This window comes from Strix uralensis, chromosome 1 (assembly GCF_047716275.1).
Source record: "Strix uralensis isolate ZFMK-TIS-50842 chromosome 1, bStrUra1, whole genome shotgun sequence".
NCBI lineage: Eukaryota > Metazoa > Chordata > Aves > Strigiformes > Strigidae > Strix > Strix uralensis.
In genome coordinates, this window is record NC_133972.1 from 40215969 (window position 1) to 40228384 (window position 12416).

At 38.9% G+C, this 12416-nt stretch overlaps 1 protein-coding gene across 4 annotated transcripts in view; it reads left to right on the plus strand.

The window, feature by feature from the left end:
- Nucleotides 1-12416, plus strand: part of ETV1 (ETS variant transcription factor 1) — a 66927-nt gene that overhangs the window by 23531 nt on the left and 30980 nt on the right. For all 4 annotated transcript variants that reach the window (XM_074863534.1, XM_074863515.1, XM_074863524.1 and 1 more), the window contains 2 exons: nucleotides 10367-10496; nucleotides 12056-12244. In XM_074863534.1, the coding sequence (XP_074719635.1) occupies nucleotides 10367-10496; nucleotides 12056-12244 (319 nt within the window). The remainder of the gene's footprint in view (nucleotides 1-10366; nucleotides 10497-12055; nucleotides 12245-12416) is intronic.

Sequence of the window (12416 nt, forward strand, 5' to 3'; positions counted from 1 at the left end):
CTGCTGTGGGTGTGCTTTCCTAAATATCAAGTGGATGATACCTTTAAAACAATAAATACAAAAAAATATGAAATGATTTTATTTTAAAGCTTGTTGTTACTTCTGGCAAAAATATGTGTTATAATTGCCAGAGTTTTCTTCATAATTCTGTTTCTACATAACCTATTAAAATCAAGTCTCGAAACCCTCAAGCTGCAGATTTACCTGAAGTGGAAAGTGTACGTGGGTGTGTATAAAACACTGGGATATTATCTCACTTGGATATTCTAGTAATGGAAGTTACGTAGTACTTAGCCATTACGTCTTACAATTTAAATTAAATTTTGGAAATTGCTGCAAATGGAAATCCTGTCCTCAGAAAAGCACACAGACCCTGATTTAGTGGCCAGCTCTTCTCTTTGCATTTAACTTTATTGATAATTCCCAGGTAGGAATACAATTTAAGTTTTCTCTCAGGCTTAGTTTTACATTAAGACCTTCCTTTTTGGCAGGAGCTCTAAAGGTGGATCGCCTCGCACCTTGCCTGGGAGCCTTTGGAGCCACATACATTATAAGTAATTGTAGGAACAAATGCCCCATATCTCCTCCCAGGATTTGAACACTGAAAGCTAATGCAGATGAAGAGCAACTCTGTTTCTCTGTGGGGTCCTGGTGGTTGCAGATGCAGTATAGAGGGATTAAAAAGTCTTTAGATTTTCCCCCCCCCCCCCCCCTACAATCATTTTACACTATCCACAGGTTTTAGATCAATTGCTACAGAACCCAGCTGGTTTAATTTTTATTAGGTTACTGCTTCCTCCTCCAGAGAGCCCTAAGCCTCTGTTTATTTTGGGGGCAGGGGGAGAGGGAGAGCTCTTCCTCTTGCCTCACCTACTCTCCTCAGACATCAAAGCAAGCCAGTTTGCTCCTTCTAGCTTAATCCTCCCTTTCTCCCTCCCACCAATGTTCTGCAAATTTCCTTCTATTCTTCTCAGAGTTATCCAGTGTCCGTGGTATTTGTCAGCAGGTTAACTTTTGCCCTGTCGGTACTTGCTGGGAGACAGAGCCCCTCTGGCAGCACTTTCCCTCCACTGCCACTCTCACACAGCAGGACAGGTAACTGTCTGGAAAGGAAGAGCACTGCATAAAGGGGACATAAATCAGAATAAAACAGTGCCCGTGACAGCATTTCTGTGAGATTGCTGCTTTCACAGGCTAAGAAACTCTGCCCGTAACTGCAGCTCCCACTGCATGAAAATACCTTCTAGACAATTGTTAACTAGAAGCTGGAATCTTTTGGGAGTGGAGAAGAGGGGCCAGCTAACCAAAATCATGTGAAACCATTCCTTTGCTTGGGGGTAGAAGAGTAGAGACAGCCTTCTAATATGATGTGGCAGTTCAGCCGGTTAACAGTGGCCCAAACACAGTGTCCATTTAGGCCAAAGGACCTTCAGTGTCCTAACAAGGTGTTTACTATCAGCCTCTTGAAAAGTTTGCCTTGGAATTGCTCCATCTTTGCATCTTTGGGTTTAGGGAGTAAGTTAACTTTTATTGGTATTTACTGAAAGATTCCCTCACCCCCCCTTCTCTAGCCAGGTGGCTTACCCTTTCAGATGGGCTTTTTAATTTTTGCTGTACTGAACATAGTTACAGACTTCAATTTTCAACCGGCATGATCCTTTTAAATGAGAAGCCAAGTGGCTACAAATATCTGAATTATCTCAGTCGTGCTTTCAGCACTTCCAGCATCAGAAAGCTGCAGGTGTACCCTCAGTAACTCTAATGAATATTTCAGAAATTGCAACTGCACAGACAAGCAAATGAGGGATATCTTGCACTAAAACCAGGGTTTTATAGCACTGAACTAATTATTAAGCTGTATGGGTGCAAACTCTAATACTCTTCCACACTGGCTGGCAACCCCTTCACCTCTCAGGAAGGCTGCATCCGTCATGGTGGGGGGATCCTGGGTTAGCTGCCCAGAAATAGCTAAACTGGCAAAAATTTTTACTGTTTTAGCACACAAACTTTAGAAAACCACATTTCGGTTAAAGAATGACATTTATTTCTATTTTTGAAGAAGCATCTTGAAGAATTTCTTTGTTGAACAGGGGCAGGAGTGTCATGTTTAGGAGTCAAATATGCTGTGCTGTAGGGAAGTGGCATATGTCTGCATTATAATGATGATTTTGTTGGTCACTTTTCCCCATGTATTAATGCCCTCATATAAACCTGCTTTATGGATAGTGATGCAACTTTGATGTGCTGTAGGTACAATGAATCCATCTCTGTTCTCTACTTCAACCTTTTTTTTTTGGCCTTACCTGTTCTCAAAGGCTTTATGTTAGTGTCAGATCATGATAAAGATAGGGAAAAATTATGGTGGATATATAGAATTAACATAATCTAGAGATGAACAGGTGATTCGATTAATTTAAAATTTATTTTAATCAATACTCACTTTTTGTCTTTTACTCATTAATCTGTAATGCTTTTTGTTTAAAAAAAAAAAAAAAAGGAAAAAAACTTCTCTTACTCCAAAGCAAGAGGAAGTTATTTTAACAAACAATGCTTGTTAATACGGATTCATTACTACAGGTTTTAAGGTCCAGAATTTCCCAATATCAGTTGTAGGAAAATGTGCTGTCATTTTCCATCTTGAAACTCTGTAGTAGTAAACAGGAATAAATTCCAGCTTTCAGTGCATCTTCACCTTCGGGTTCATCTTCACCTGCTTGCTACTTTTTCCTGATTCAAATCCAGAATCGATATTTTTTTCTTCTCATACCATGTCATCTGAGAACAGACCATGCAGACTTTAGGCCAAAATTGTGGGTTCTTGTCCTCATCTTTTGTTCTTCTCCTACCTCATCCTTTCCCACCTCCTGAGGATTTTAAAGACTATACTATTATGTAGCATTCATGCAATGCAGTATTCAAGTAGACCGTTAATTGACATGCACAGTATTGTATGCTTTAGGCTGGAAGACAAAATAAGCAATTTGCTTTATTTTACAGAGTGAGTTCTAACTGTTATTAAAGTGCATTTGTAGTTGCATATTTTCCAGTAAAGGTGACAGATTACTTCAAAGCTGGTATTTTCTTTTTGTTAAACAAGGTTCTCAAATAGATCCATCTTGCCCACGTATTCTATTCTTGCCAGTTGGCTTTGAAAGCTGGTGCTTGGGCTCATCGTTCAGAACTAGCTTCCAAAAAATGAGGTCCCATGCTGTTTCTATCTATTGAGCTGGTAGGGACTGGAAGGATCTGATCTGAAGCCAAGGTGAAGACTGAATTGATGGAATCATATATAACGGGTTTGCCAAGTACTGCCCAGTCATGAAGTTCCACTTTCTGGGAAAGAGGGCTGAGATGAGGGGTGATAGAGCATTCGCTATGATACCAGCTATCCTCAGATTTCCTTCCCTGGACTTAAAGCCAGGCCACCACGTAGGAGAGAACTAGCTTTTTATTGAATGCATTTTTACACATTTACATCTTGTTCCTCTCTTCTGCATGCTGCTTCCCCGTTTTCTGCCCAGTTACACATATGCATTTGAAAAGAAAAAAGCTTACTGCCCTTTATTATGGTATTACATGTAATTTGACCATACGTAATATATCATTGCAGAGGCATGCTTGCACACTTGGTATGCGTATTTCCATTTGACACACACCCACAAACATGTACACAGACTCTGTTTCAGGTGAATGGTCACCATGCAGTGAGGATGGAGGCCAGTTGTCTTTAGGGCCAAATTCTGCATCTTAAGCAAGTTCTAGCTTTCTAGAGGCAACCATAAGATGGAAAATAATACCGAGATCATGCACCACTTCAAAAAACTACCTGACAGGATTGCTTAGATTTCCCCCCCATCCCCCTTTTCTAGCAGCTTTCATTTATGAGATAGTGAAAGCTCAGGTCTCTTGTCTATGTTCAGTTTTTATATAAACTGCCTGGATAGTCTCTGAAACCACAGTGATGATACACATCTGTGTCAGATATCCAGTTTGACACCAGCCTCTTCCAATATCTGGCAGAGAGCAAGACCTAAATGAAATCCAGTTGACTGGAGCTCAGCTAAGGTCTGATTGAGGTGACTTTGATAGATCAAATGTTTCAAGAACTTGGTGGAGTCTGCGTAGATTCTGTTCACCCACTCTTACATCAGTCCACAGTCTTCAAGTCTTGCTCATCTTTGCAGCTGTTGCAGTGGTCAGAAACAAAAGGGGTTTTTTTCCATTGTCTAGGCAAGAGATTGCCTAGGGTAAAAGTAATTGCAGATTGTGCCTCAGTCATCTGTGCTTGCAGTCACTTCTGTCTTTCAGCTGTTCCAGTGGTCTGTAGTGTAGGCTTTAATTCAAAATTATTGGGAACAGTTTAGCTGGGAAGACTCTGTTACCAGCCTTTACTAAAGTCTTTGCATCCTCCTACCTCTCTTCATCTGTCACCTCTCCACCATGATGTTTTTATTTCACTTTTTGTTAGTATACTAGTCTGCATGCCACATTCAGCTGCAACAGTAGTAACCTCCAGAGTATGAAGGAATGGTCAGCTTGGTCTAGTACCTGCTTCAGCTAACTTCTGTGCATCCCAAAGATTACCAGTAAAATTAACTTATAGTGGAATGAAATGGAAAAAGCACCCTGCTTTGGCATCCCATTGTCTTTAATCAGATGCCTATTAAATGGTTGTTGAAATTCAGAGTGCAGCTATCTACAAAGGTCTGTAGCTCAAATCATGAGAAATAAATAATCAATAAATAGCTTCCAGAATGCAGAAGGCTATTTTTTCCGTAAGTTAAATATGCATTTTTGAAACCTCTTCAGAAAATATGTATAAAGCCTGGCATTCCCACCTAGGTCATGTAGAAAGTATTTAGTTTTGTAGTCATTACATCAAATATGCAAATACCTATACTGAATGTATGGCTCAAGTGGTAAGTAACTGTTGCAGAAATAGAGCATTTCAGGCCTCTTACGAACTCACAATGTTGTGTTTGGATTTTTTTTTAAAATGTCTACTGATAAAGAGCACCTAGGTCGTTACTATCAACTAAGAGGTAACCAGCACTTTAGCCTCCTTGATGAACTGTTCAATAAACTGTTACTTTATTGAAAGTAGATTTTTTTTTTTATTAAAATGCCTACCTGTTGTACTTACAGCATAAATAATTTGTTTGAATCATCAGGTGAGTGCTGTTAAGTTATAGTGAACGAGGAAAATTGCAAAAACACGAATTAGGGTCCCTGTCCTTAAGTGTATTTCAGTTTGCATTTTGATAGCAGTTTAGAAATGTTATCGCCTGTTTTGTCACAGACATAATTCACATCTTTCTTCAGGCACTGTAAACAAGAGAAATGGTTTAATGGCTCCATAAAAGGCACTCTGTGCTGATAGCTGAGATTAGACCCTTTAGTAATGGATTTTTGTGTGTTGGGGGAAGGGGAGGGCTTGGCAGAGGTAAATGTACTGGAAAAGAATCTTGGAGAGACACTGATGTATCTGAAGTGCCTGCTGCATTTCTGTGTGCATTGGGAGATAGATTTAAAGTGTGACAGTGTTGGCTTTATCAGTATGGGGCCTTCTCTTCTTGCTTTTGAAATTTTCCCAAGTACTAACTTGGGTCACCTCAGTCAGTCTAGCACCTGGAGTTGTAGTTGTATTAACTTAAATATTTTTACATCTGTCTTTTCATCTTGCTGTTAGAAAGTCAAACCTCCTCCATTCAAATGTGTTCAAGAAATCTCTCTAAACTTACATTGCATATTAACAGTTTTGCTTCAGTTGATCATAAAAATGAATGAGTGTACTTGCTAAATCAGGTTTAGAGGGTGATTTAAGAGCATAAATGTGAAAAGCAGTTCAGAAACATGCAGCAGAAATCTTTAGGACATGACTTACTGTGACTTCCCAGTTACTTCCTTTTCTCTGCAGGTACACAAAAGCCTTGCACTTAATACACATGAATGTAGTATAACTTAGGAGACATCAGAATTCACTAGCACAAGCAAGGTTACTGCTGTCAGTTGATTTTATACCGTGTGGTAAATGCTCTTGCCCCACAAGTGTTGATAATAAGACGTCTTTGTCTCTTTGGTTAGTGGAGTCAAGATTGCCTGCCATTAGCCAGCGTCATTGAATTACTAGTAATATTTCATGCCTTTTAACAATATGTTTAAATCAATCCTTCTTCAGAAAATAAAATCAGATTTTGCTTTGTGTTCTGTGCAGGAATCTGAAGTTTGAAACTTATAACTTCTTGCTCAAAGGATAAATGAGTTGCAATTTCACATAAAATACTTCTCATTTCTTCTTCATCTTGAATTATCGTCTCTTGAATTGAAAAATATTTTAAACCATTGCTTTTATATTTGATGCAGTGCATTTCTGGGGCTTTCTCAAAAGAAAAGATTCAGTTCTATCTGTACAGAGGTGGTACATTTCCTGTTTCTCAGGTTAGAAAGTGTATCAGTCAGTCTCCTCTGAGACAAACCAATTCCTCCTTTATTTCAGAGTTCTTAATAAAATTGTTCTTTGTTTGAGTCTTAAACTAGGTGTTATTATGAACAAAATGTTTGGGGATTAAGCTGTTGATGGATAGCAAAGGAGAACAGCACTTCAAAACGAGGGGTGGCAGGTTTCACCCTATGGTTTTGCATGTTCTGTGCGAGTTTCCTTTGTGGTGAAATTATTATTGTTTTTATAAAATCTAGGTCTGTGCAACAGCACGTTATGTATAACATGAAAGCCCTCTTACTCTGCAGATATAGATAGATATATTTATGCACAGAGAATATGCATACAGTAACATATTATACCTTAATCAATTTGCTACAGATGGCAGCAGTCTTTCTGCTTGCCTTATATTTGCATGTTGGCTTCGGAGGAGCTCCAGACAGGGTCTGCGGTTTGAGTGCATTCTGATACTGATAAGCCTGACTTTCCCCAGTAGTTGAGATGAGGTGTTGAAGCCATCCATCTAAATACGTGTTGTAAGATTGTTTGCCTTTCAAGTTCAGAGGTAGTTATCTGTAAGTAATCACTCGGGATGAAATCTTGGCCCTGGTCACTTCTTAAGAAGATCGTTATTAAGGCAGAGTGCCCGTTACTTTAATAGGGTTGAGACTCTGTTCTGGGGTTAAATAAAATGAATTTGCCATCAGGAAGAAAGAAGTGGTGAGGAGCTGGTTGTTTGAAATGTCATTTTGTTAATTTGGATGTGTTGGTAGCTTGGTATGCTGCACTAAAATTAGATTGTATAAATAAGCAACCTTGCTCTCCTCAGAAGAAAATGGATTGAAAACATAATATAAAATCCAGTTTAGCAAAATGGTGTATGTTTAAAATCTGTTTTAATAGGTGCACTATAAAATGTGTCACACTAAAATGAGGAGTGACGGGTGGAGGGTTTCAGTGATGACACGAGAACTGTTTTGAATGTTTGAAATTTTATTGTTGGAATAAGTCTGTCATCTTCAGCCACACTTAAGATGTGGTTTGAAAGGTCAAGTAGCCGTCAAGAAAGCCCCCCCCCCCCCCCCCCCAATGCAGTAAGTATTTTTCTCAGACTTTTTTCCTTTCTGCTTCTAAAAGTGTACACTAAGGAGTTACAGATAAAGCTTAGCGTGGTGACTGTGTCAGGGAACTGCCTGAGGAAGGCTTTAAATTTTACAGCTACATTATCTTTCTGGCCGTAGTTAAGATAAAGATCTAATATAAAATCACTTTGGACTGTAATGCTTTCCCTAAATGAAATGAAGGCGTTAACCTACTTGATTTGATACACTTTACCCTAGCTTATAAAGCTGGGAGGAAGGTGAGGTAAACTTTAATTAAAACTACAGCACAGATGCCTTCTAGCACTGTGCCCTGTACCTTGCTAGGACTGTACAGTAAGCAAAATAAAATGTACCTCGCAGCCGAGGCAGCAGGCTGGAGCCGTGTTCAGTGAAAGTAATTTAATTAGTGTTGATCATGACTCCAGATGATGGTGATTTGATAAGGAATAATTTAGTACTTAACAGCCTTTTACATGCACCAACTCCATGTGGGAAGGTAAAGCAAATTGCACAAAATGAATGTGCTGCTTTCACTTGTGCCTGTGCCAGTGAGCTGGAAAACTGCCTGTTAGCAGACGTTCAGGCTCTCAGCGCTGTGATGAAATACCCAGCCAGTTCTCCGCACAGGGCTGTGGTGTGGGAGTCTCTGTACTCCCGTTATTTAAAAATAAATAAGGGAAGTAATTTTTCATAACAGATTAACTCCGAGGAAGTAGCAAAGTTAAAATAAAAAAAAATTAAAAGAATGGAGCAGCATGTGGCCCTTGTGCGAATATGTGATACTGGCTTTAAAAAAGGGTCTTGTTGCAGTTGTGTTTTAGTTCTCTGATTCAAGTCAAAGAGATTGCCTACCTTTGCATTGGAACCACCATTCTGGAGTCGTGGGGCCCATCATACGTATTAAATGTGTGGCATGCGTTATCTGACCAAGACATGTAAGGAGAGTCAGCAGTAAAACTTCACTAGCAAAAACCCAAAACAAACTACTAGATGTCAGCCTGCTTTACGGTTATGGGGGAAAGCTGACTGGGCTACATTTTGCCATATTATTAAATTTGAGAATCTTTATTCAAGAAGTCCATATGGTCTTTTATTTTAGTGAAAGTTCAGACGATTTTATTCAGAAGGAGTTCTTTCCTTGTTGTGATGTTCACTTTTCATCTCTGTTTCTTAAGTTTCTGTGCTGTGCGTATGTATTTGTGTACCTGTTTTACTGTCTGCTTTTCCTTTGTAATTTTTCAATATAATTCACTATTACCTACCAAATATAATAGCTGGATACCAGTTTTAGAGACAATTCTTGTGAGTTTTGTGATAATATGTGGCAAAATAACATAGTGTTATCTTGCAGATGTCTCAGTGAAACACAATAGTAGAAGCTGTCATGTAATAGGGTATGAGAGGACCTGTTTGTGAAAGAGCTCTCTGAACGCTGCCCAGCAGTGGGAAGACTCATGAGAATCTGGAATCCAGATCTTACAGATACTTATAAATCAAAGTTTATTGGTTCTGATGCTCACTTCTTAGACAGCATTTCATTTACCTCCCCCTCCCCACCAAACACATGGTGTATGCAGGTTCATTAGCATCCAGCATGTAACAAATTGTCTTTCCTAAGTTCAGGTGCAAGGCAAGGGCAAGATGCTACTTGATGGTATACAAGAACAGCCTGATTTTGTGCTGAGGTTCTCTAACAGGGACTGCTGCACATACGTGGATTTCCACAGAGGCGCAAGTGTCTGTGTCAGGATGGAGTGGGATGTTCAAACTACAGTATTTTGGTGACAACATCAAAAAATGGTGATAAAATTGATCTCTAAACTTTAGGCTTCTTGGAGTTAAAAAATGTATTCCCAACCTCATTTTATTTAAAACTCAATGAGTGTGCTTTCAAGGTGTTACATACCTGTCTTTTAGTCCCTTGTCCTCCTGGCTGTTTACTTTAGATTTGTCTATGTCAGGTGAACTTTGAATTTTCTTCAGCTTTAGTTTTGGTTAAGGTTGGATATGAAATAAGGAAAGTTGGCTGGCTTAAACTAATATGCTGGTTAACCTTCTCTTTACCTTTGGCCTTTTTCTTAATCCAGACCAACTTGTGCTACTAATTAATGCTGCATTTCTGTCATACTCCTTCTGTTCTTTTTACCTTTTAAAAAAAGTATGATTAATTTTTTTCTCAATTTGTATCTATATCACATTTACTATTGAATTTGGTGAGGCCAGGATTTTATCTTGTGTATTTTTGAGAAAAATTACTGAAGGCATTCCTTGTGTATTTTTTTCAGACATTACTTATAACTAAAGACTCATGTCATCATCCAGTTTCATAAGTTTCACTGCAAATTTTCATTCATTCTGTGGGACAAAAAGGTTACTGATCATATACTTGAGGCTGATATAGGAGAAATTTATTTTGGAGTCATTTGTGTGGCACTCTTTGAACTACTATTGCATTTATAGCTAAAAGCTACCTCACTAATATTACTTAGAAACATTTGGTGCCTGGGAAGTATTTTGCCTCTGACAACATTTACAGTAGTTAAGCCAAATATAAGTGGGCTGTTATTTTCCTGCTAATGAGATGGGATCCTGGCCATCATTCTATTAAACAATAAAAGTGCTAATAGCCAATGCAAAGGATCTCTGGTGTCTATTTTTCCGTTGACACCCGAAGAAATATTTGAAATGTTTATTTCCTATATTGTTTTTAGTATTGCAATGGTTTAATTAATCATGTGTTTAATTAGCAGTGTCTAGCTTACTTGAGAAGGCTTATTGTTAATATTGTACTTGAGTTTTAATTACATTTTCTTTCTCTTTACAGTGGCTTTTCATGGTCTCCCTGTGAAAATCAAGAAGGAACCCCATAGCCCATGTTCGGAACTTGGCTCCACTTGCAGTCAAGAGCAACCATTCAAGTTCAGTTATGGGGAAAAGTGCCTGTACAATGTCAGGTAAAGCTATCAGGAGCATGTTTGCAGTGAGAACCGCTGATTTAAATGAGGACTGACTAAAGAGTAATAAAACCATAATAGAGATCTTATAAAAGTTACCTCTTCAGCAGATAACAGACTGATGAGATAATGCATTTAGCTGATGAACACTGATGGAGTTGTTTACAGTTGTATCAAACACTTACATAACCTTTTTAAAGCAGTGTTTCTCATCAAAATGCATATTCTCCATTCCTTCTCCGTGGGAGATAGCTAGAATTTAAAAACCCAGGGTGCAAGTGTGAAATAGAAGGAAGGAGTGTCTTGTTTTCTGCGAGTTGTGTTGAAAGTACTTTCAAAATGCATTACACACATCAGGAAAGAGAGAGAGATCTGTGTAACAGGCAAGAGATTGGCAGGTCTGAGCAACACATTAGGTATTTGACAAGTTTTGCAGATGTTATATCTGTTCATTCATGGGTGATTACAATTTAAAATAGCATTTCATTAGGCCCTGCATCTTTGTTACCTATTCAAAAGCAGGTTGTCTTGTTTTATAGGGAGAGATAATAAAAGCTTTATTTGTGGGGGTAGGGGGGCTTGATACTACTGTATTCTTTATTGACTTTCTTTTGGTTTGCACTTGCATGTCACTCCATCCTTTAGTGTCAGCAGTGAAAGGTTACTTATTGACATTTGTCTATTTTAGAATCTTTCATCTAGCTTGTGAGTTTTTATTCTCATTAATGTACTACCAAAACTTAGCACTTAAAGCATTTACATTTAACTTTCTGGATACAAAAGGGGGAAAAAAAAAAGACTAGCACCTTTGCCAGTCATAGAGGAGTGATTTTGATTTTAAAAGTGAAATGCATACATTGATGGATTTGATGGGTGCAAGGAGACCTGACATAGGAAAGTATGCAAGTTTGTGCTTACTATCTGCCTAATATCTGCATTTTTCCTGTTTTGAAAGAGGGATGATCAAAGTATCAAGCGATTTCCTGATTTGGGACACCTTTGGAAATAGCATCTATGTTTTTGTAGGAGTAGCACTTGGGGGGGGGGAGAAAAAACCCCTGTTGGGAGAGGCTGCTGACATCCTAGTGTGGGTAGCTAAGCCAACATACCATTGTTTTTCTGGGTCAGATCCCTTCCCTCTAGCTGTATTGTTTTCCTGTCTCACTTTGTGGTTTGTGCGAGGTTTAAAAAAGAGTCTTGACAGGCACTGCAGGCTCTTGGTGCTCTAGTCCAGGTGTTTCTACTTTTATGTATTTTGTATACCACCTGTTAGAATGTCACTGTAAGACTGGATACTTTAAAAATACATTTTTGTGCCCCAGAGAAGAAAATGCTGTGTTCAGCCACTTGCCTCTAACATCATTTTTTTCTGTGTTCTTTACAATGTAGAGAATTCCTCTACTCCAAACTGGTTAATAAGGTAACTATAATAGAAAGCTTATAAATGTGACACTTGGTTTTGTTGTTTTTTTGGTTTTTTTTTTCTGGATGTAGATGCAACTTTTTTTTTCCACCAGAGAAAACAACCTAACCTTCTTTCCCCTTGCCTTTACTGATAGTGCCTATGATCAGAAGCCACAAGTGGGAATGAGGCCCTCCAACCCACCAACGCCATCCAGCACTCCTGTGTCACCGCTGCACCATGCCTCCCCAAACTCAGCTCAGACTCCTAAACCTGACCGGGTTTTCCCTACACATCTCCCTCCATCCCAGTCTATTCAAGACAACAGCTTCCCTATGGACCACAGGTAAAACATAAAACATGCAAGGGACCCATGCAGGAGGTATTTCAGTTGTGGTTGCAAGGTTCTTATATAGGGTGGCACTGGCTTCCTGCCCACAGCTATTCCCTTTTGGGTTGGAGGACCAAGGTGAAAACCAGCAAGGTTCTTTGTGTCAGAAGTATGTGTGTTTTATGAA